General features: G+C 45.8%; 1 protein-coding gene across 1 annotated transcript in view; it reads left to right on the top strand.

Annotated features, from left to right (window-relative positions):
• KHSRP (KH-type splicing regulatory protein) overlaps positions 1-25600 on the top strand; it is a 75962-nt gene that overhangs the window by 10108 nt on the left and 40254 nt on the right. The window contains exons 8-11 of the mRNA XM_029584752.1: positions 11653-11818; positions 11953-12051; positions 12323-12421; positions 12709-12811. Of these exons, the coding sequence (XP_029440612.1) occupies positions 11653-11818; positions 11953-12051; positions 12323-12421; positions 12709-12811 (467 nt within the window). The remainder of the gene's footprint in view (positions 1-11652; positions 11819-11952; positions 12052-12322; positions 12422-12708; positions 12812-25600) is intronic.

Here is a 25600-nt window from a genome sequence, read left to right as displayed (position 1 = left end):
ACTCAACGCACAATTAAACTATGGAATTTGCTGCCAGAGGATGTGGTTAGTGCAGTTAGTATAGCGGTGTTTAAAAAAGGATTGGATAAGTTCTTGGAGGAGACGTCCATTACCTGCTCTTAAGTTCACTTAGAGAATAGCCACTGCCATTAGCAATGGTAACATGGAATAGACTTTAGTTTTTGGGTACTTGCCAGGTTCTTATGGCCTGGATTGGCCACTGTTGGAAACAGGATGCTGGGCTTGATGGACCCTTGGTCTGACCCAGTATGGCATTTTTTTTATGTTCTTATGTTCTTAAGAGAGGCTCAGGCTCGGGTTTAGGTTCGTCCTGAACACCCAATGACGTTTTGCCAAGCCACCCTCAGAACGAGGAGATAGGGGGTCGACACTTCCTCTTCTATCAACGATGGGTTGAGATCACTTCGGACAAATGGGTACTAGAGGTCATACGAGAAGGATATGCGCTGGAATTTCGCAGCACTCCTTGGAACATGTTCATGATATTTCCTTATCAATCACAAATTTCCACCCACAAACCACTGTATTCCAGTGTACCTTAATGTGTATCCACAAAATTAAAACAATAGTACCACCGGTCAGTATTAACAAATAACAGAATTATTTGCCAAGTATATATGTGGGCCCCTCACTCTGAGGGTCTGTATAGTATCACAGACTCCCGTACGGTATGGGGTCGCCTTACTTTAATTATAACATCATTTTTTAACGTTTTTTTCTTTTGTATTAAAATTCAAACTCAGTCAATTGATCCAAGATACAAGAGGAACGGTAATACTCATCTGTGCCAATCTTGGTTAGTCTCCCGACACGCACGTGTTTCGAATGAAAAGTCCTGCTTCAGGGGATTTCCTTCGGTATCTTTTTCTCACAATATCTTCCCATGTTTAAATGATGCAACTTTCATCCTCTCGTCTTCATGGCTTATATATTCTTAGTTGATTTCACGTCAGCCTCTTTGAGCCGCGTCTGCTCTTGAAATGGCGTCCCGCAGGCAGTGATCCTTTTGTACCCCATGACCGGATATTTCGTCACCAAGGACTCCAGTCCTCTTTCACGTCCGGATCGTCTCTCTTTTTTTATCTTTTTTCACAGAATAGCCGCGTATTCATTACACAAAACCTAATTCGTTATTATTCAATGTCACCTCAGATCACTCTCCATTGCTTCAACGTCACTTATATGGCTAATAGTAGTAGCATTGTTCATAGCAGTTCTCTATTACGTCCTCATCGGAAGCGTCAACTTTGTGTACAAACTCCTCTACATGTATAATCACACCGATCAGATCATCTAGATGTATAATCCACATACAAATATTCTCATCGATCAATGTTGATTTCCTATCCCACCATTACTTCTTTCTTTCCCCGAGGACTCACGCGGGTTGTTTCTTCCCCCGAGAACTCACGCGGGTTGTCACTCATCACTGATTATTTTGTGTCTCAAAAGCTCTTTCATTCCCATCTCAACGTGAAGTCGAGACCAAATCCTTGCATTAGAATAGAAATTCGTATGTCATCTCTATAAGATCCTCGTTAATAACTTCAGCTTTATGTATCATCCATATACTCGCCATGATAGAAACATCATGTTAATCTCCTGGAGACGCTTGTCTCCTATATCACGGCTATTCATTTCATTGCACCCAAAAAATGTCACAGCTCTATACTTCCATATGATAAAGATCAAATTCTTGTATAGAATGCGAACTATTTTATATAGGCGGGGCAAGGGCGGCAGATCAAACAAACTGATGCATCTCGAAACATCAGCCTTTTCCATATCTTCAACATGTAATCGGTATCCTCAGCATATTTGTAAGGCACAAACTTCAATGACCAATTAGCCATTAATGAGAGAGTACCAGTTGATCTTCTCATTTAATCCACCTGGATCTACTGTGTTTAGTCAGTAGATCCAGAATTGTTCGCGCATATTTTTCCTTGTTTTTTGTAACTTTCTCACATCCTAAATATTGTTATTATATTTGTTAAGTTTCATTCTATATGTGACGTTGAATTGGGAAATGTTTTACTATGTTACTCTCTGCCTTTACTCACATTGTTAATTGTAAACCGGGTTGATGTGATTCCTATCATGAAACTCGGTATAATAAAAATAATAAATAAATAAATAAATAATAAATATTTAAGCGCTCTTGAATGTCTCCCCCCCCCCCCCCCCCCCCCGGTGGACCACATTGTACTTGTTCTAAGACTAGCCATTTCAACTCTGCAAATTTATGATGAAGTGTCATACAGTGTTGTACCATAGGGGCTGTTACTTTTTCGGTTTTTATGCAACTTCTATGCTCAATTAGTCTTGTTCTAATCTTTCGTTTAGTCCGACCAATGTATAGCAAGTTGCATGGGCACTGGATGACATAAATAACCCTCTCTGACTCACAATTTGTGAGACCTTTTAAGCGCAAAACTTTGTCAGAATTGGGCACTTGCCACTGATTCCCTATCACTGACATGGCACACATCACAATGTCCGCACACATGGTGGCCACCCGTTACTTGGGGCACTATTGTAGATGTAAATGTGGATTTAACCACCATATCTCTGATATTTTGGCCCCTAAAGAAAGCGAACTTGGGACCAGTTTGAAATGTAGAATGCAAAGATAATATATGCCAATGAGTCTTGATGATATTAATCAATATGCCAGCCTGTTTTGAGTATTGAAGGGTGCATGTAGTACTTTGTGAAAACGGATGTTGTTGATATTGTAATAGCAATGTCCTATTGGCATATAGGTCCCTCTTGTATGCTTTTTTTGATTACAGCTTTCGGATATCCTCTATGGGCAAATCTTGCTGTCAAATCTGACACTTGTGTCCGAAATTCTTCTGTTGATGAGCAGATACGCCGCAATCTCAGGAATTGAGAGCTAGGGAGGCTGTTCTTTAAGCCGAGAGGATGAACACTGAGTATTTTAAATAGTTGTTCCGATCCGCCGTCTTCCTATAAAGGGTTGTTTTGATCGAATGCCTATCTCGTTGTATAAGGATATCCAAAAAAGCAATGGACTGATGATCAATGTGTGCTGTAAATTGTAAATTTTCATTAGCTGTATTCAGCCAAGTCAAGAAAAGCTGTATATTCTCTTCGGATGACACCCAAATAAAAAATGTCATCTATGTATCTCTTATACAATTTCATATATTGAAACCAGTGAGAAGTATAAAGTGTTTGTACTTCGAAATCCACCATGTATAAATTGGCAATGTCGGGTGCCACTGTAGCCCCCATCGCCACTCCTTTCACTTGGAGGTATAATGTATCATCAAACTTGAAGAAGTTCTTGAAAAGAACTAATTCTAGAAGCTTTAATAAAAAACTTGACGGGACCGGACGGGACTGCAGAATTCTTTTTACTAACTCGAAAGCCTTCTGGGGGATGTTGGTATACAATGCAGTGACATCGAGGGTAACCAACCAATATTCTTCAGGTAATTCTGTTATAACATCAAGGATCCGCAACATGTGCGATGTGTCTTGTAAAAAAGACGCCGACTCTTTTACATAAGGTTTCAAAAAGAAATCTAAGAATACTGACAACGGTTCCAATATTGAACCTTTACTGGACACGATAGGGTGTCCAGGGGGAGTCCTTATATCTTTATGTATCTTCGGGAGAGTATATAGCACCGGAATAACCGGTTGATGTGTCCTCAAGGCCCGGGCTTCTCACGATGTAATGTATCCATCATGTAACCCTTTCTCCACCAACCCATCTATAATAAGCTGTAATTCTCCTGTTGGATCTACCGGTAAGATTTGATAATAATCACTTTGATTCAATTGGCGGTGGATTTCTAATAGATAATCGTTTATCTATTAGATAATCCTTTATTATCAAATCTTACCGGTAGATCCAACAGGAGAATTACAGCTTATTATAGATGGGTTGGTGGAGAAAGGGTTACATGATGGATACATTACATCTCAAGTAGCCCGGGCCTTGAGGACACATCAACCGGTTATTCCGGTGCTATATACTCTCCCGAAGATACATAAAGATATAAGGACTCCCCCTGGACACCCTATCGTGTCCAGTAAAGGTTCAATATTGGAACCGTTGTCAGTATTCTTAGATTTCTTTTTGAAACCTTATGTAAAAGAGTCGGCGTCTTTTTTACAAGACACATCGCACATGTTGCGGATCCTTCATGTTATAAGAGAATTACCTGAAGAATATTGGTTGGTTACCCTCGATGTCACTGCATTGTATACCAACATCCCCCAGAAGGCTTTCGAGTTAGTAAAAAGAATTCTGCAGTCCCGTCCGGTCCCGTCAAGTTTTTTATTAAAGCTTCTAGAATTAGTTCTTTTCAAGAACTTCTTCAAGTTTGATGATACATTATACCTCCAAGTGAAAGGAGTGGCGATGGGGGCTACAGTGGCACCCGACATTGCCAATTTATACATGGTGGATTTCGAAGTACAAACACTTTATACTTCTCACTGGTTTCAATATATGAAATTGTATAAGAGATACATAGATGACATTTTTTATTTGGGTGTCATCCGAAGAGAATCTACAGCTTTTCTTGACTTGGCTGAATACAGCTAATGAAAATTTACAATTTACAGCACACATTGATCACCAGTCCATTGCTTTTTTGGATATCCTTATACAACGAGATAGGCATTCGATCAAAACAACCCTTTATAGGAAGAAGACGGATCGGAACAACTATTTAAAATACTCAGTGTTCATCCTCTCGGCTTAAAGAACAGCCTCCATAGCTCTCAATTCCTGAGATTGCGGCGTATCTGCTCATCAACAGAAGAATTTCGGACACAAGCGTCAGATTTGACAGCAAGATTTGCCCATAGAGGATATCCGAAAGCTGTAATCAAAAAAAGCATACAAGAGGGCCCTATATGCCAATAGGACATTGCTATTACAATATCAACAACATCCGTTTTCACAAAGTACTACATGCACCCTTCAATACTCAAAACAGGCTGGCATATTGATTAATATCATCAAGACTCATTGGCATATATTATCTTTGCATTCTACATTTCAAACTGGTCCCAAGTTCACTTTCTTTAGGGGCCAAAATATCAGAGAGATGGTGGTTAAATCCACATTTACATCTACAATAGTGCCCCAAGTATCGGGTGGCCACCATGTGTGCGGACATTGTGATGTGTGCCATGTCAGTGATAGGGAATCAGTGGCAAGTGCCCAATTCTGACAAAGTTTTGCGCTTAAAGGTCTCACAAATTGTGAGTCAGAGAGGGTTATTTATGTCATCCAGTGCCCATGCAACTTGCTATACATTGGTCGGACTAAACGAAAGATTAGAACAAGACTAATTGAGCATAGAAGTTGCATAAAAACTGAAAAAGTAACAGCCCCTATGGTACAACACTGTATGACACTTCATCATAAATTTGCAGAGTTGAAATGGCTAGTCTGAGAACAAGTACAATGTGGTCCACGGGGGGGGGGGGAGACATTCAAGAGCGCTTAAATATGCGCGAACAATTTTGGATCTACTGGCTAAACACAGTAGATCCAGGTGGATTAAATGAGAAGATCAACTGGTACTCTCTCATTAATGGCTAATTGGTCATTGAAGTTTGTGCCTTACAAATATGCTGAGGATACCGATTACATGTTGAAGATATGGAAAAGGCTGATGTTTCGAGATGCATCAGTTTGTTTGATCTGCCGCCCTTGCCCCGCCTATATAAAATAGTTCGCATTCTATACAAGAATTTGATCTTTATCATATGGAAGTATAGAGCTGTGACATTTTTTGGGTGCAATGAAATGAATAGCCGTGATATAGGAGACAAGCGTCTCCAGGAGATTAACATGATGTTTCTATCGTGGAGAGTATATGGATGATACATAAAGCTGAAGTTATTAACGAGGATGTTATAGAGATGAGATACGAATTTCTATTCTAATGCAATGATTTGGTCTCGACTTCACGTTGAGATGGGAATGAAAGACCTTTTGAGAGACATAAAATAATCAGTGATGAGTGACAACCCGCGTGAGTTCTCGGGGGAAGAAACAACCCACGTGAGTCCTCGGAGAAAGAAAGAAGTAATGGTGGGATAGGAAATCAACATTGATCGATGAGAATATTTGTATGTGGATTATACAACTAGATGATCTGATCGGTGTGATTATACATGTAGAGGAGTTTGTACACAAAGTTGACGCTTCCGATGAGGACGTAATAGAGAACTGCTATGAACAATGCTACTACTATTAGCCATATAAGTGACGTTGAAGCAATGAAGAGTGATCTGAGGTGACATTGAATAATAACGAATTAGGTTTTGTGTAATGAATACGCGGCTATTCTGTGAAAAAAGATAAAAAAAGAGAGACGATCCGGACGTGAAAGAGGACTGGAGTCCTTGGTGACGAAATATCCGGTCATGGGGTACAAAAGGATCACTGCCTGCGGGACGCCATTTCAAGAGCAGACGCGGCTCAAAGAGGCTGACGTGAAATCAACTAAGAATATATAAGCCATGAAGACGAGAGGATGAAAGTTGCATCATTTAAACATGGGAAGATATTGTGAGAAAAAGATACCGAAGGAAATCCCCTGAAGCAGGACTTTTCGTTCGAAACACGTGCGTGTCGGGAGACTAACCAAGATTGGCACAGATGAGTATTATCGTTCCTCTTGTATCTTGGATCAATTGACTGAGTTTGAATTTTAATACAAAAGAAAAAAACGTTAAAAAATGATGTTATAATTAAAGTAAGGCGACCCCATACCGTACGGGAGTCTGTGATACTATACAGACCCTCAGAATGAGGGGCCCACATATATACTTGGCAAATAATTCTGTTATTTGTTAATATTGACCGGTGGTACTATTGTTTTAATTTCATGATATTTCCTTGCCACTCCCAGCACAAGAAGCAGGCAGTGAGACTACTCTTTTAAGGCTCCTCAAGATGAGGGCTATAATCCCAGTACCTGCGCCCCAGGAAAATATGGGGCATTATTCAATCTATTTTATCGTACCCAAGAAGGAATGTTCCTTTCACCCCATCTTGGACCTTAAGAGCGTCAACTGACATTTACGAGTGAATCATTTCCGCATGGAAACTTTACGCTCCATGATAATGGCTGTACAATCGGGAGAGTTCTTAATCTTCCTGGACCTATCCGAGGCATACCTATATATTCCAATCCTTCAAGAACTGTTTCCTATGCTTAGCGGTATTGGGTTGCCATTATCAGTTTTGGGCACTGCCCTTTGGCCTAGTCACCACCCCCAGGACGTTTTCCAAGATTATGGTGGTCATAGCGGCAGCATTGAGAAAAGAGGGAGATCTGGTACTTGGATGACTGGTTGATCTGGGCCAAGTCTGTGGAAGGGAGTCTCTGGGTGACCAGCAGGGTGACCACCTTGTTTTAGGAACTTGGGTTGTAAATCTGGACAAAAGCAGTCTCAACCCCTCCCAGTCCTTGATGAGCATGATACGCCCGATGGTGTAGAGCTACCTCCAAGTTCTCGGTTTGATGACGGCAATCCTGGAAGTAGTGCCATGGGCGAGGGCACACGTGACCACTTCAACGCTATTGTCATGTAGGAACCCACAGTCTTAAGGCTATTTGATTTGCCTTCACTTTCCAATGGGTGTATGCTCTTGGCTCCAGTGGTAACTGCAGGAAGCTCACCTGAGCAGGGATATACCCCTGTCCTCCCCGAACTGGCTGGTCCTCACAACAGACGCGAGCCTCCGGGGCTGGGAAGTTCGCTGTCAGGAACTGACAGCCCAGGGATGTTGGACCGAGGAAGAGGCCCTCTGGAACATCAACCACTTGGAAGCTCAGACAGATTGGGTCTGCAATTCAGCCGGAGACTCCAGGGTCAAGCGGTCCGCGTAATGTCAGACAACACAATGACGGGAGCCTACGTCAACCGCCAGGGTGGAACCACGAGCCAGCAAGTGTCACAGGAGACAGATCTCCTTATGGAATGGGCAGAAATACATCTACAGATGATCTCCACTCCCACATCGCAGGAAAAGACAACACCAGAGCAAACTTTCTAAGCAGAGAGAGTCTGTATCCAGGAGAGTGGGCATTGTCAGTCAGAGCCTTTCAGCTCTTAGTAGATCACTGGCATCTCTCATCCATCGATCTGCTGGCCACATCGCACAATTTGAAGTTTCCCTGATTCTTCAGTTGCAGAGGAGATAAATGGTCCCTGGGGATCGATGATCTCATTCAGACCTGGCTGGGAGAAGAGTTGCTATATGCCTTCCCTCCGTGGTCTGTGCTGAGCAGGGTCGTTCGCAGAATCGAGCACCACAGAGGATTAGTCCTACTAGTAGCTCCAGATTGTTACAGGCATCTGTGGTATGCGGACGTGTGGAGATTCCTGGTGGAGACCCCCTGTGCCTCCCACTGCATAGGGACCGGTCCTTCATGAGGATCCAACTCTATTCTGTCTTATGGTCTGGCCCTTCAGAAGGCTCGCCTGATGAAATGAGAATATTCTGCGGCAGTAATTGCCACCTTACTCCACGCTCAGTTCTCCACGTCCCTAGCATATGTGCAAGTCTGGAGAGTATTTGAGGCCTGGCGTGAGGAATGCAGTGTTCCCCCCTTGGGCGGTCAAAATCCCACTAATTTTGGAATTTTTGCAGGACGGCTTGAATAAAGGTTTGTCCCTTGATGAACCAGGAGTGACACACTCCTGTTTCAGGGGATAGGTGAAGAGAAACTCGCCTGTTGGCTCAGCCAGATGTGGCCTGTTTATTGAAAAGGGTGAAGCACCTTCGACCACCCATATGGTGGCCAGTTCTCTTGTGGAATCTTAATCTAGTTTTGGAATTTTTGGCAGGGCCCTCCTTTCGTCTACTGCACACTTTTTCCTTGTGTTTAACCCTGAAAACGGTGTTCCTGGTGGCTATATGCTCAGCATGTCTCATCTCTGTACTGCAAGTATTGTTGTGTTGGGAACCTTTCCTCTGGATGACTCCAGGAGCGTTGCAGCTTCGTACCTGTTCATAAGAACATGCCACACTGGGTCAGACCAAGGGTCCATCAAGCCCAGCTTCCTGTTTACAACAGTGGCCAGTCCAGGCCATAAGAATCTGTCAAGTACGCTACTGTTGCTAGTAATAGCAGTGGCTATTTTCTAAGTCAACTTAATAGCAGGTAATGGACTTTTCCTCCAAGAACTTATCCAAACCTTTTTTGAACCCAGCAACACTAACTGCACTAACCACGTCCTCTGGTAACAAATTCCAGAGCTTAATTGTGTGTTGACTATAGTTCCATCCTTCTTGCCCAAGGTGATCTGAGTTTCTTTTGAATCAGTCCATTTCATTGCCATCTCTAGATAAGTACAAGAACGCGGAAGAATACCGCCCCATCCATCATTTGAATGTCAGTAGATGTTTGGTGCGGTATCTGGAAGTTTTAGAACCGGTCCGAAAATGGACTGCCTGTTTATCCTTCACGGTGGAAAGAAGCAGGGTGAATCAGCTTTGTGGGCTACCATAGCTCGCTGGATTAAGGAGGTAGTCATGGGAGCCTATGTGGAGGCAGGAAGGCCATTACCTTCTCAGGTTAAAGCTCTTTCCACTAGGGCTCAGGCAAGTCTCATGGTCGGAAGCTAAGCTGCTGTCTCTCGTCGATATTTGCCAAGAGGTGACGTGGTCCTCCTTGCACACCTTCTCCAGGTTCTATCACCTGGACGTGTAGGCCCGAGAAGATGCAGCCTTTGCAAGGGCGGTGCTAACCAGACTACGGGCAGCCGCCTGCCCTGATCAGGAGTAGCTTTTTTACATCCCATTGGTTCCGAGTCCATCTGTCTGCACGCTAGGAAATGGAGAAATTACCTACCTGATAATTTAATTTTCCTTAGTGTAGACAGATGGAGTCAGCATCCCACCCACGGCTGCCCAAGAACGGTGCCAAGGATTTGCCCGTGGAGTTGGATATTGATTCCAAGAGATTATGGGTAAGGTCATCCAGTCCCTAGATCAGGGCATCTTTGTCTTACTGAGGTTTAGTGTTTATGATTTGGTTGAGTACTGTTAGTTATCTGTTTTTAATCATATTTTAATCAAGTTTTTTCAATAGTATGTCCACAGTGGTTTTTGAAGAGAATACTGAAGGGCTGAGTTCACTGCATCTAGAGAGACGTCAGCTTTGTAACCTGACTCCATCTGCTGGCAGGGGAGCATAAACCCATTGGTCCTGAGTCCATCTATCCACACTTAAAAAAAAAAATTAAAAAAAATTTATTTCTCTACTATACTCGCTAATCATCAGACGCTAGCTAAGGAGTTTCCCTTTGTACACATGTACGTTACACTCGCTAATCATCAGACGCTAGCTAGAGAGTTTCCCTTTGTACACATGTACATTACACTCGCTAATCATCAGACGCTAGCTAGAGAGTTTCCCTTTGTACACATGTACATTACACTCGCTAATCATCAGACGCTAGCTAGAGAGTTTCCCCTTGTACACGTGTTGGTTACACTCGCTAATCATCAGACGCTAGCTAAGGAGTTTCCCTTTGTACACATGTTCGTTACACTCGCTAATCATCAGACGCTAGCTAGAGAGTTTCCCCTTGTACATGTGTTCGTTACACTCGCTAATCATCAGACGCTAGCTAGAGAGTTTCCCCTTGTACATGTGTTCGTTACACTCGCTAATCAGACGCTAGCTAGAGAGTTTCCCTTTGTACACATGTTCGTTACGCTAGCTAGAGTTTCCCCTTGTACACGTGTTCGTTACACTCGCTAATCATCAGACGCTAGCTAAGGAGTTTCCCTTTGTACACGTATTCGTTACACTCGCTAATCATCAGACGCTAGCTAAGGAGTTTCCCTTTGTACACGTATTCGTTACACTCGCTAATCAGATGCTAGCTAGAGAGTTTCCCTTTGTACACGTATTCGTTACACTCGCTAATCATCAGACGCTAGCTAAGGAGTTTCCCTTTGTACACGTATTCGTTACACTCGCTAATCATCAGGCGCTAGCTAGAGAGTTTCCCCTTGTACGCGTGTTCGTTACACTCGCTAATCAGACGCTAGCTAGAGAGTTTCCCTTTGTACACGTGTACATTACACTAGCTAGAGTTTTCCTTTGTACACGTGTACGTTGCATTTGCTAATTGTCAGTGACAGCCTCTTTTTTTTTTTTTTTAAATACACATTTGCGTTACATGTGTTGGAGATACTAGCTGGGGATTTTCCCTTTGTACTAGTACATTACACTTGCTAATTTTCAGTGACACTAGCTGGGGAGTTTTTTTTGTGTAGGTGTATGTTACACTCGCTAAGCTTCAAAAGGATTATCTGGGGAGTTTCTCTTTGAAGGTTAGCTACAACATAGGCACATGAAGTGTACCCGTGTGCTTTCCGACTAGGTGGCCTCTGAAAATTGCCAGAAGCTTTAATAGGGTAATTCAGTGGGGGCCGCCTGGGGGGTCTCTGCTTGTTGTTGTGTGCTTGGCCGGGGCCGCCCGAGGGTCTCTGCTTGGAGTTGTGTGCTTGGCTGGGGCCGCCCAGGGGGTCTCTGTTCGGTGTGTGCTGATGGAGTCCGTGCTCTTGTGTGTGGTGTGCTTACCACAGTGCCGTCTTTCCCACCACAGGAAGGCAAAAATGATGCTGGATGAAATTGTGTCACGTGGACGTGGTGAGCGCCCTGGCCACGACAATTCTAATGGACAGAATGGTAGCTTGCAGGAAATCATGATCCCTGCGGGGAAGGCGGGGCTGATCATTGGCAAAGGGGGAGAGACCATCAAACAGCTGCAGGTGAGAGGAGGTAATGGGATGGGGGGGGGGTGAAGACGGGCTGCTGTCACTGCAGGGGGGGGGGGGGTAGGGAGAGAACAACGCTGTCCGTCTCCAGAGTCTTTTTCCCGTGGTGTTTTCCCCCTATCTTGCAGGAACGAGCTGGAGTGAAGATGATTTTAATCCAGGACGGTTCACAAGGTGCAAATGTTGATAAGCCACTCCGCATTATTGGCGAGCCATACAAAGTGCAGGTGAGCGGTGGGGGAGGTGTATCTACAGGCATGTTCTGAGAATTGGGCAGAGCCAGGGGCCCATATCAAGGGATCAGTTGATTTTTTTTGGGGTTGCCCACATTCTCAGTTTCTTTCCCTCCTGTGGAATGGCCTTCCCGTGGCGGGGGTCGTCTTCCACTCATGGGTACCGAGGCAGGAAAATGTGTAGCTAACAGGCACTAGCTTGTGTGGGGTAAGAGAGAGGGGCTTCTAGCAAGGCTAGCGCTTCTCACAGTGACTCTGTTTCCAGCAAGCTTGTGATATGGTGATGGAGATTCTACGCGAGCGGGACCAGGGCAACTTTGGGGACAGAAACGACTTCGGGTCCAGGATTGGCGGAGGCATCGATGTAAGAGTCTCTCTTCACTTGTAGTGCATGTAACTTAACAGTTTTGTCCCCCCTGTAGTAACTGGGGGAGGGCTATAGTTATGGTACAAGATGGTCTGTTCTTGCCATGCTGCTTCGGTGCGTGTGTTCTCTCTCTCTCTCCCGCTGTACAGTCTGTACTTCACCGTTAAGCGTACTCTTCCATTCTGTACCTGCACACACTGCAACCAACATGCTCATGTCATGCGTTTAGCTGCTCCCCCCCCCCCCCACACCTTGTTAACTTCTGCCTCTGCTGCCATCTTCAGGTCCCTGTGCCCCGGCATTCGGTGGGTGTTGTTATCGGCCGCAACGGAGAAATGATCAAGAAGATACAGAACGATGCTGGGGTCCGGATACAGTTTAAGCAAGGTGGCGTGTGCTGCTGGTGCCCTCCTAACCTGTCTGCCCTTGAGAAAAGGACTTTCTCTGTGTGTCATAGAGGAAGGAGTGCCCGGGGGGGAAAAGGAATCTCTTGGGGCTGTGGTGCAGGAAGGAGTTTTGGGAGTGTGTGCCGGGGAATGAATCTCTGGAGGCATGACGAGAGGACGTGGGTACAGGACAAGGTGTCTGGCTGTGAGGGTGGAAGGGGTACCTGGATGGGAGGCGGGTGCATGTGTGGTGTGAAAGGGAGTCACCTAGAGGATGGGATCACAGCTGCCACCCATTGGCCCCTTCTTACAAGAATACACTCTGAACTTCTCCAGTAAGAGGTGTCATGGTTAGGATTTTATTTATTAGTATAATGAAGTCCTTAAACTGTGTCCTATTTGCCACTGTACTAAATTTTAAATGTTCTTTGAATGCCTCCTCAGCTTGTAATTAGGGTTGGAACTAATCTCTCCTACACAAGCCTGCTGCTCTCCACCCACACGGCAGTCACAGAGAGTCCTCGCCCCTCCACACATTACCCAGCCAGCACGTGAGACCAGCAACACCTCGGGGCCAGAGGCAGATTTGCTGCCGAGCAAGCAGACCTAATTTACACAGTGAGCTCCCCTAGGAGGGTAAATCTGCCCTCAACCAGTGCATTTCAATCAGAATCAAACTGCAGAGCCAGACAGCCCTCATGAATTAACTATTGAAGCTTTATAAAAGTAGAGTAGCAGAGGTTTACACAGATTTGCACATCTCTAACATGAAACCCAGAGGAAGCACTCGGGCCCATGCACTGCCTATGCCACTGCACGAGGTCAGGAACCAGGAGCCTCACCCGGCAGCACAGGCAGGGGCCCCCCCCCCCCCCCCAGCTCAGATGCACTGGATTTTCCTTTGAACTGTTTTTTTCCATTGTCGAGCAGGGATGATCCATGAGTGATGTCAACTCGTGCCACTGAATGGGCCCTTTTCTAGCATGTAGCCAGATGGACTCGGGACCAATGGGTTTATGCTCCCCTGCCAGCAGATGGAGACAGATTTTAAAGCTGACGTCTCCCTATACACACACACCCCTTAAGTATTCTCCGTCTCCAGCAGATGGTGGACGTACCTCTCCCTATAGGAATTGTACTTTTTGGAAGGAGAAATTCTACTCTCCCTGTGTAGGTACCCGGATCAGTCCAGACTCCCCTGGGTTTTGTCCCCCGCACCAGCAGGTGGAGACGGAGAAAGTTCTGACAGCCCTCTGCCATATATACCTAGGTGCCACCCACACTCTGTCTCCAGCAGCTGCAAGGTGTGCTTACCCACAGTCTGTTTTTTGGTTAAGGTAGTTAGTTTGGCGTTTCCATTTCAATTGGGTCTATTCTTTTTATTCTTAATTGATAAAAAAAAAACAAACCAGCGGCTTTCTTCAGCAAGGATCTCCTTACTCTCCCAGGGGAAGAGCAGTCCCTCCTGGTTTCAGAGGCAGCTGCGGCTGTGGTCGAGGACCCGATAGCCTGCCTTCAGCAGCTGAGGGGCTGACACCGGGGAGCCCGGCTCACTCACCCCTGGAGACCTAGCGGCAAGACCCTTTCCTGTACTGGTCAAGTAATTTAAAAAAAATTTTTTATTTGGTACTGCGACTCTCCCTTTCCTCTGCGGTTCTGCCTTCGGGGTCTTACGGTTTTCGCTCTCCCGATTGGTGCCGTGTAAAAAAAAAAAAAAAAAGTTACAGTAAGTTTTTTATTTTCTTCTCATGGCCGACATGCCGCAGAGGTCGACGTGCAGAGCATGTGTCTCTGTGCGCGTTAGTTTGCCCAGGGACGATTTGGGCTCTGCTTGCACCTCACAGACTACGGGGGGGGTCATGCTGCGCGTCTCGTCTGTTACCTGCGCGTTCGGGGAGATGCCGGTGATTCCTTCTTCCCCGTTCACACTAAGCGTGGGAACGGGCGCCATCTTGGATAGTTTCGGCAGGGCTGGCCGCATCGGGAGTCGTTTTTTTGCCGCAGCCTCTGTCGCAGCAGTATTTGCCGGTGGGGGGGGGGGGGGGGAGTCTCCTTCGAAAACCGCCGTACTCTACGAGGGAGGGAGGTCCCTACAGAGGAGGACGATTCCTCCTCATTTAATTTGGATTATGTGAAGTTTTTGCATAAGGCTTTCAGAGCCAAAAGAGCCGTGAAGAGACATGGCAGGGATAGGAGTTTGTCTCCTTTACCCCCTAAGTCCAGTAAGAGGGCCAGGGTCCGGTCAGATCAGGAGGTCCCCCAAGGATAAGTGCCCTTTAAGGTCCCGGGCGCCTCAGGATGACTCTGTTTCATCCTCGAATGTCTCTCTGGATGCAGAAGAGCAGGACCTGGCCACCCCTTCCCCGAGGAGGGGTAGAGGGTGAGGGGGACCTGCAGCAGAGTGCTGCGCGGGAGTCCCATGGCATGGACAGAGATGACCCTAAGGTAGTCGGGTTGTTCTGTAGGGATGAACTTGTTCCTCTTATTCCAGCTATTTTGAAAGAGCTGGGCATTGAAGCGACGCAGGATCAGGCATCCTTAGGGTCTATGGACCCGGTTTTATTGGGTCTGAGGGGCCCACCTACTGCCTTCCCTTTCCATTTTTCAGCGACTGATTTGCCTTACTGGGAATGGGACACCCCGGATATGGGACTCAAGGTTACGAAGTCTATGGATAAGCGCCATCCTCTGCCTGGAGGTGGCTGCGGTTATGAAGAAGACAACTATCCCAGTTATGGGCGGTACGGCTCTCAAGGATTTGCAGGATCGTAAGCTTGAGCTGCAGCTGAAGAGGATCTTTGAAGTCTCAGCGGTGGGGTCCGATCTCCGAGCAGTTCCGGCTGTACCTGCCTCTGATGGATCCTGCTCGTTCCAGTCTGCATTGGTGGCTGATCGCGGACAATTTGACCAGAGGAGTTCCTTTGGTAGTTCCGGATTGGACGGTTGTAAACACGGATGCCAGTCTCTCAGGCTGGGGTGCAGTTTGCCTGTGGAACTCTGTGCAGGGGCAGTGGACTCCGGAAGAGTCTCATTGGTCCATCAATTGTCTAGAGACCAGAGCAGTCCGCCTAGCGCTGCAGGCATTCCTCCCGTTGCTCGAGGGGAAGTCGGTCAGGGTGTTGTCAGACAACGCGACCACAGTGGCTTACATCAATCGACAGGGAGGCACCAAAAGCCATCCAGTGGCAGAAGAAGCGTGCCTGTTAGTAGACTAGGCGGAGCAGCATCTCCTCAGGATAGCTGCGTCCCACATAGGGGTGGACAACGTTCACATGGACTTTCTAAGTCTGCATCGTCTTGATCCCGGCGAATGGGAGCTGGCGGACAAAGCCTTCCAACTTCTCTGCGACAGGTGGGGCGTCCCCCACATGGATCTGATGGCAACATTCAGAAATTCCAAGGCTCCATGCTTCTTTGCTTGCCGCAGGAACATGGGAGCGGAAGGAGTGGATGCTCTGGTGCTCCCCTGGCCGACGGTTCTCCTGTACTTGTTTCCTCCTTGGCCTCTGATAGGCAAGGTACTCAGGCACATAGAAGGACCACCCGATTGAGGTGATCTTGGTAGCTCCCGAGTGGCCGCGCTGGCTGTGGTTCGAGGATTTGCTTCATCTAGTAGTGTACAGTCATCTGCGTATTCCTCCAATCCCAAATCATCTTCATCAGGGACCCATATGTTTCGACCAGGTCGATCACTTCTGTCTAGCGGCATGGCTTTTGAGAGGCAGCTTCTGAGGGGCAAAAGCTATTCTGATGCGGTGGTCACTACTTTCTTGCGATCGCTTAAGACTTCTACTTCTTTGTCTTATGTTCGAGTCTGGAAGGTCTTCGAATCATGGGGTGTGGCTAGGGCGATTGTACCCACTCAGGCAGCTGTTTCGGATATCCTAGGTTTCCTTCAGGCGGGATTAAGAACATGCCATACTGGGTCAGACCAAGGGTCCATCAAGCCCAGCATCCTGTTTCCAACAGTGGCCAATCCAGGCCATTAGAACCTGGCAAGTACCCAAAAACTGTCTATTTCATGTTACTGTTGCTAGTAATAGTGGCTATTTTCTAAGTCGACTTAATAGCAGGTAATGGACTTCTCCTCCAAGAACTTATCCAATCCTTTTTTAAACACAGCTATACCCACTGCACTAACCACATCCTCTGGCAACAAATTCCAGAGTTTAATTGTGCATAGAGTGAAAAAGAACCCTCTCCGATTAGTTTTAAATGTGCCCCATGCTAACTTCATGGAGTGCCCCCTAGTCTTTCTATTATCCAAAAGAGTAAATAACCAATTCACATCTACCCGTTCTAGACCTCTCATGATTTTAAACACCTCTATCATATCCCCCCTCAGCCACCTCTTCTCCAAGCTGAAAAGTCCTACCCTCTTTAGCCTTTCCTCATAGGGCAATTGTTCCATTCCCCTTATCATTTTGGTAGCCCTTCTCTGTACCTTCTCCATCGCAATTATATCTTTTTTGAGTTGCGGCAACCAGAATTGTACACAGTATTCAAGGTGCGGTCTCACCATGGAGCAATACAGAGGCATAATGATTAGCTAAGGCATTGTCTTGTAGTTCCTTGCGAGTCCACATGGCAGCTCTTGGTTCCTTATGTGGTACTGTGCAGGGTGTACCGTTGGCTGCACATCCAAATGTGTCTCGTTTCCTCAAGGGAGCGAGGCATTTGCGTCCCCCAGTGAGCTCTCCTTGTCCATCTTGGAATCTGAACTTAGTTCTCAAGGCTTTGTGTGCTCCGCCTTTTGAACCCTTGCCAAGGGCGACTTTGAAGGACTTAACATTGAAAGTAGTTTTTCTGGTGGCGATAGGGTTTCTGAGCTTCAAGCGTTGTCCTGTAGAGACCCTTTCTTGTGATCTCAGATTCTGGTGTTTCCTTGTGCACGGTTCCTTCGTTTCTGCCTAAGGTAGTTACTACTTTCCATTTGAATCAATCTGTGGAGCTTCCATGGTTCTCCGGACTGGATAGGTCGGACCCTCTTTCGCGGGATTTGCGTAAATTGGATGTTTGCAGAACTCTTCTGCGCTATCTAGAGGTTACTAATGAGTTTTGGGTCTCGGACTACCTTTTTTGTGCTCTGGAGCGACCCTAAGAAAATGTAACATGGTCTTTAAGGCTTCCATCGGTCGGTGGTTGAAGGAAGCTATTAATTCGGCTTATTTACTCCGTGGTCTGCCTTTACCGGAAGTTGTTCGGGCACACTCGACACATTCTCGGGCCACTTCTTGGGTGGCATGCCAGCAGATTTCACCTCAAGAGATCTGCCGGGCGGCTACATGGACATCCTTGCATACTTCTGCAAGGCATTACAGACTCTGTTTGGACGCCAGGGGTGGCTAACTTTGGGGAGGGTGTTCTTCGAGTGGGCCTCTCCGGTTCCCATCCCAAGTAAGTAACAGCTCTGGAACATACCAGGAGTCTGGACTGATCTGGGTACGTACAGGAAAAAGAAAATTGGTTCTTACCTGATAATTTTTGTTCCTGAAGTACCACGGATCAGTTCAGTGTCCCGCCCATTTACTGTATTGAGGTAATGGAGAGTCCGCTTCATCAGCATTGGTTTACGTTTTTTTCTCATCGCCATATCAATTGATGTTCCCTGTTCTGGGATCTGGTTTACAGTTGGGGTCAAGGCTTCATTCCGTTTATGGTTTTTGTATATACCGTAGTTAGTTTGGTTGGCAACTATTCTGCTTTGACATTACATAATACTGACAGGCTGGTGGGTGGCACCTAGGTATATATGGCAGAGGCTGTCAGAACTTTCTCTGTCTCTACCTGCTGGTGCGGGGACAAAACCCAGGAGTCTGGACTGATCCGTGGTACTACAGGAACGAAAATTATCAGGTAAGAACCAATTTTCTTTTCTAAATTGAAGATCAAGCCCCGCTCTCCTGTGGTGATGCTTAAATGTCCATCCTCAGTTGAGAATTCCTGAGGCGATTTCCGAGATCCTTCAGAGGTGTCTCAAAATAAGGAGTGTCAGGTCACATTACCATCATCTGTTGGAGAAGGAGATCAGCTGCTTCTGGACAGATGTCAGTTCCCGCCCCAAGACAACCCTTTTGCTTTTACCCTACTTCAGGATGTCGGTAAAGGAGTCAAGCAAAGACTCCACAGCAGCCACAGTCAAAGATGAGGTCAAGATCTTGATGTACAAACCAGACTCCCTGCCTCCACTTGCTGGGGGAAGGGTCCTGTCCTTGCCTCTTGGAGTGGCAGATCCCAAAAACGAGCCCTAAAGATTGTGAACCGCTTGCATTCTTCTCGCCTCCTTCCGACCCAGCATGTTTTGGCTAAATCTTCCAACCTACAGTTAGAAGGAGTTGCCCCTTTGGCAGAAGGCTATTGAGTTAGTACTGTTCTAGGAGCATGATCATGGATTTTACTTCTGGATTTCCTTGTTCCAAGAAAATGAGAGGGTTGAGACCCATTTTGGATTTTTGCAGGCTGCTTGTCCAAGAAAAATTCAAGATGAACTTCCTCCACTATTCTCCCTTTTGTTTAACTGAGGGTGTGGATGTGTGCCCTGGATCTCAATGATGCATGTGGGCATATCCCCATTCATCCATCTCAGAAATTCTTAGATTTGTGGTGAGGGAGGTGCATTACCAGTACAAAGTGCTGTCCTTTTGGTCTGTTAGCGGCCCTGAGGATGGTTGCAACGTGCTTAGTGGTGATCATGGTACAGCTTTAACGACTGAATGTCTGCGTATTCCCTTACATAAATGATTGGCTAGGGGACTAGGGTGAACCTAACCCTTTGGGGTTGTTTTGGTTTTTTTTTTTTATTCCCTCAAAGTCCACCTGACTCTTGCAGTCCCTGAGGTTCCTGATCAACTTTGCCAAGTCAACTGTTGTGTCCCAGTTCAGAGGATTTAGTTCATAGGTGCTTGGATAGACTGTTCAGGAGCAAGAATTTCTCTTGAGAGCGTTGAATTGCTGAGGGACCAGATTACAAGAGCAGTCTTTGTCCTCCTTGGTCACATGACAGATGCAGTTCCTGTAGTTTGCACAACTCAGCTAAGTTGTCCATTGTGACTGGAATGAAAACATCTCTGAGGTAGTGGTTGAAGCCAACAATCCAGAGTGTGGATCTCCCTCTGTGTTCCACTACCTCAGGTGATGATATCCACCATCACCTCCAGTAGGGTATGTGGTCTCATTCCGGCTCAGCACACACACAAGGAGTGTGATCTCTAACAGAGATGTGCCTTCAGGTCAACTTACTAAAACTGTATTCCATTCACTACCCGAATGTAATCCTCTTTGAAGTGCATGAAAGGCAGAATATAAATCAAACACATACATACAGTATGCCCTGGAAGCTTTCTCTCATCTACTGTTGGGGAAAGAGAACTTTAATCAAGTCAGACAACCTGGTGTTCATGTTCTGCATAAAGAAGCAAGTCGTTCGCCTTTTCTCGGACTATCCAGGTATGGTTGTGGGCTCTCTGTCACAGGGCCTAAGGCCTCTTAGCTTCCAGGAATTCAGAATATACTAGCAGACTGTCTCAACAGACAGTCCTTGGTTTGATTCATTCAGTCTATGGGGGGGAACCAGTGATAGACCTGTTTTTGCTTCAGAAAGCAACTGAAAAGTCAAGTTTCAGCTCCAGATGCTTTTCTGCTAAACTGGGATGTCTTTCTACTGTATGCATATCCACAAATTCCATTAATCGCAAAGGACAGGTTAAAAAGCTCAGTGGGACTGGGCATAGATGCCAGGTTGACCATGACAAGTGTGGTTTTCTTCTCTCATCCTGTTGGCAGTTCCAATCTCTGTTCCCCTAAAAGGGGGTGGAAGATATACTAGCATCGGCCAGGAAGCTTTCAATTAGAAAGTCCTATAGTTTCAAGTGGAAGAGATTTGCATCCTGGTGTCAGTCAAGCTCTCTGGACCCCTTTTCCTGTAGCTGAAGGAATTTGTCTTTGTTATGCCTTTTGGCCTCAAGTCAGTGAAGGTTTACCTTGCTATCGTGACAAGGAACTCCAATCTCTATCCACCCTTTGGTCGCCCAAGTTTGTGCAAGGGCTCTGGCATTCCAAGCCTCCAGTTAGTAAACCTCCACTGCCAGCCCAACTCATGAAGCCTCCCTTTGAACTTCTGGAGTCAGCAAATTTGAAGTTTGTCATTGGAAAGTCATGCATGTCATGGGGGTTACTTCTGATCAAGTCAGTGAATTGCGAGCACTTGTCTCCTATTCACTCTACCTTGATCTTTCACAACAGGATGGTTCTATGTACTCACCCTGACTTTCTTACTAAAGTGGTTTCTGCTTTTCATTAGCCAAGCTATCATGCTGATACCAGCTCATAAAGAAGGCTCTTCACTCCTTGTATTGTAAGAGCCCTAGTGTATTATTTGAGAAGGAGTTAACCTCATCGTCAAACTTTTCAACTGTTTGTGTCATTTGATCCCAATAGATTGGGAGTGGTTCAGTCAAGAGACTTCTATCCGATAGGCCTGTGGACTGTATTGTGCACTATTATATGCTGGCTGGCTTACTGATTACAGACTCTCAATAGTTCATTGAGTGTGAGCTATGGCGACTTCAGTGGTTCACCTCAGGGCTGCTTCCAGTGAGAACATTTGCAAAGCTGCGACTTGGTCATATGTGCACACCTTCACATCCATATTACCTTATGGACAATCATGTCAAGAAGTGAGGGTAGCTATGGGCAAGCAGTTAGCCCAGCCTGTTCACCCAGTAGTCCACTTTTCATTGGTAAGGTCCAATTTACTTTTTCAAGTAAGTGCTGTACTGTACAAGCCTCTTGACACTCCCCAGAGTCATGGCTAATTAAACCCTGCTTGTCAATGGAGAAAGCCTGCAGGGTTCTCTGTACACAGCAGGATGAATTAGCCATGCTTGTTGCCTGCCTCACTGAAGCTCTGAAAAAGACAGAGGGGCTCACGGGACAGCGAGTGTGGGAACTACCGTATGTGCTTAGTAAAATGGTTTTACTGAGCTATGAGAGAGATAGGTCTGCTTGATGTCTTGAATGATGTCTCCCACAAGTTGACAAATTCATCCTGCTATCTACGGGAAGCCCTGTAAGCCAACTTGCTTTATTAAAAATTGAAACAACTTCTATGTGAGCTCAGATGTCCTCAATGTTTCCTCCCTACCATGTTGCAGCAGACAGCTGAACTCAAGTTTACAGCTAGAATTCCTAAGACATTTTCCCATGCTGAACTGTTACAGGGCATGCACCCTGGATAAAACATATAGGCTATTTTAAGAGGGGCAGAAATGCAGAGCAAATATTACACTGGTAAAGTAGGGGGACAAAGCTTCACAGAAGCAAGATAACACATCACAGAGAAGAGCAGGGTGATGCTCCTGTAGAGGAATGTTTTTTTCAAGCCAGATTACAGCAGCAGCGACTTTGAGGAGGATTCAGAGCTTACAGGAGAACCAGGGTAGTCTGTGGAAAATAAAAGACTGGCAGCACCTTCTAGAGTGACAAATTAATATCGCTAATGGACCCCATACTATGCGGGTTTGACAATGTATCCTATATTCTAGTGCTAATAGATCTAACAGCAGCCTTCGACACAGTGGATCACACCCTGCTATTCCAGCAGCTGAGAGAAATCGGATTAGATGGCAGAGTCCACAAATGTTTTTCTTCATTCCTATCTAACAGGACATTCCAAGTAAAACTAGGAAATAATATATCTGACACCTTCCCCATCAATACAGGTGTCCCCCAAAGGCTCATCTCTCTCAGCTACCCTAGTCCACATCTACATGCTTTCTCTGGGCAAATTACTAACGGATTTAGGAATCACCTTCTTCTTATATGCAGATGACATTCAGTTCTACATTCCATTTGACTCTTCTTTTGAAGAGCCAGCATCGACATTCTAAAAATACATGAAGACAATACATCTAGAACTCTCTAATCTAAAACTAACACTCAATATAAAAAAAACCGAACTCATCTGTTTAAGGAGAATCTCCTCCATTGTTAAACCGCCATCACTAAACCTAGATAACTTTGACATCATGTCCTCAGATCAAGTCCGAGACTTAGGAATTCAGATTGAAAATGTTACTATGAAAAGGCATATAACCAAATTAATCACTACTGGATGTGCAAAACTGCACATTGTACATAGACTGAAACCATTACTTAACCATAGAAGACTTCAACTACTACAAAACGCGGCAAGAATTGGAACCAGGAAATTTGATCACATCACATTCTCACTCATAGCACTGCATTGGCTATTGATACAAGACCGAATATATTACAGAGTTCTAACTTTAATCTATAACATCTTACATAATGATAACCCAGGACTAATAGGTGTGACACTTCAACCTTACACTCCACAATGAAACCTAAGGTCCCAAAATAAAAGAAAATGAATCCTTGCCTGCTAATTTTCGTTCCTGTAGTACCACGGATCAGTCCAGACCATGGATTATGCTTCCCTTCCAGCAGATGGAGACGGAGAAAAACTTTGAGGGCACCCTCTATTTACTTGGTGCACCCTCTGCGTCCCTTCAGTATTAAGAATATTAAAGCAGAATTTGGAAGTGTACCAAACTGGTGAACGGATCAAGCAAACCAAACCTCAGAATTAACTAAATACAGATTATATCAGATAGCACAAGGTCTTGAGTAAAAACTTACAAATGGAACAGACAAGCATGCGAGAATATGTATAGTTCCTTCAAGCTGGCTACCTGTTACTGCACTGACAACCTCATAAGTCTCTAGGGCGGGCATCTGGACTGATCCGTGTTACTACAGGAACGAAAATTAGCAGGTAAGGATTCACTTTCTTTTCCCTGTACTTACCCGGATCAGTCCAAACCGTGGGATGTACCAAAGCTTCGCTACAGAGGGTGGGCCTTGGATAGTCCTGCTTGAATGACCTGATTGCCAAACGAACCAAACACTGGTGGTTGTAGATTTAACAGATAATGACGCGCAAAAGTGTGCAACGATTTCCAAGTAGCCGCTCTACAAATATCTTGGGGAGACACCGATTGAGTTTCTGCCCAGGATGCAGCTTGAGACTGGAGAGAATGTGCTTTAATACCTTCCGGAAGCCATCTACCAGAACAGACGTACGCTAAGGTGATAGCTTCTTTCAACCAATGAGCTATAGTGGTCTTAGAGGCCTTATTCCCTTTTTTGGGTCCACTCCAGAAGACAAACAGATGGTCTGACATGAAAATCATTAGTGACATCCAGGTAACGCATGAGAACGCTTTTAACATCGAGCCGTGTAAGGTCTCTGGAGTTCTCTTCCGGAAGCGCTGGGAGCTCCACAGACTGATTTAGATGAAACGCAGATACCACCTTGGGAAAAAAAGATGGCACAGTGCTCAACGAAACTCCCGAATCCATGAAGTGGAGGTAGGGCTCTCTACAAGACAAGGATTGAATTTCCGAGATTCTGCAGGCAGAGCAAATAGCAATGAAAAAGATGGTCTTGAGGATTAAATCCTTGAGGGTAGTTTCTTCAGTGGCTCAAAAGGTGGCTCTCATAAAACACGAAGGACCAAGTTCAGGCTCCAAGAGGGACACTTGGCTTGTATCGGAGGTCTCAAGTGTTTTACCCTCTTCAAGAACCAGTCAATGTCTGGATGAGATACAAGAACACAAAAAAATGCCATACTGGGTCAGACCAAGGGTCCATCAAGCCCAGCATCCTGCTTCCAACAGTGGCCAATCCAGGCCACAAGAACCTGGCAAGTACCCAAAAACTAAGTCTATTCCATGTTACCATTGCTAATGGCAGTGACTATTCTCTAGATGAACTTAATAGCAGGTAATGCCAGAGGAGCTCCTTCTAGGCGACCTACGAGGGAGCCGAGGGCTGCTACTTGAATACGAAGAGAATTTTAAGCCAAGCCCTTACCTAGACCCTTCTGCAGGAAGGAGAGAATCTGAGTCACTGAAGCTCAACGAGGATCAACCCTGATTTCTCCACACCAGGATACAAAAACTTTCCATACTCTGACATAAGAGATGGAGGTGGAAGTTTTCCTGGCTTGTAGGAGGGTAGAGATGACTGCCTCCGGGTAACCGCTTCTCCTTAGTCCCCGCCTCTCAAAAGCCAGGCCGCAAGACAGAAGCGATCTGCCTGGTTAAAAAATACCGGACCCTGGCAAAGGAGATTTGGAAGAGTCCCAGGCGAAGCAGGCCATCCACCGCGAGGTTGACTAGGACCGCAAACTACGGCCTTTGAGGCCATTCCGGTGCCACTAGGATCACTGCTCCGCGGTGAACCTCTATTCTTCGTAGTATGTCTTCCCACCATGGCCTCTAGTGGGAAAGGCAAAGCAGGATGTTGTGGGGCCAGGGAAGCACCAGAGCATCCACGCCTTCCACTCCGTGATCCCTTCTGCGATTGAAGAAGAGTGGAGCTTTGGCATTCCTCTGAGTGGCCATCAAGTCCAGACGGGGAGTCCCCCATCGGCGGATGAGAAGTGCTGTGCCTTCCTCAGAGAGTTCCCACTCCTCGGGATCTATTCGTTGATGACTTAAGATATCCGCTTGGACGTTGTCCACTCCTGCGATGTGAGATGCTACCAGGCGGCATAGGTGGTGTTCCGCCCATGGCATGAGCTTCTCTGATTCCTGAGAGACATGCTGACTCTTTGTTCCCCCTTGCCGATTAATGTACGCCACTGTGGTTGTGTTGTCGGACAGTATCCTCACTGTCTTGCCCTGAACTAGGGGTTGAAAACGCTTCAGCGCGAGATGAACCGCTCTGGTTTCCAGGTGATTCATTGGCCATTTTGCTTGCTCT

The sequence above is a fragment of the Rhinatrema bivittatum genome, chromosome 19 (genome assembly GCF_901001135.1).
Source record: "Rhinatrema bivittatum chromosome 19, aRhiBiv1.1, whole genome shotgun sequence".
Classification (NCBI taxonomy): Eukaryota; Metazoa; Chordata; class Amphibia; order Gymnophiona; family Rhinatrematidae; genus Rhinatrema; species Rhinatrema bivittatum.
Note: the sequence above shows the minus strand (reverse complement) of the source record. Positions and strands in the feature narration are given on the sequence as shown.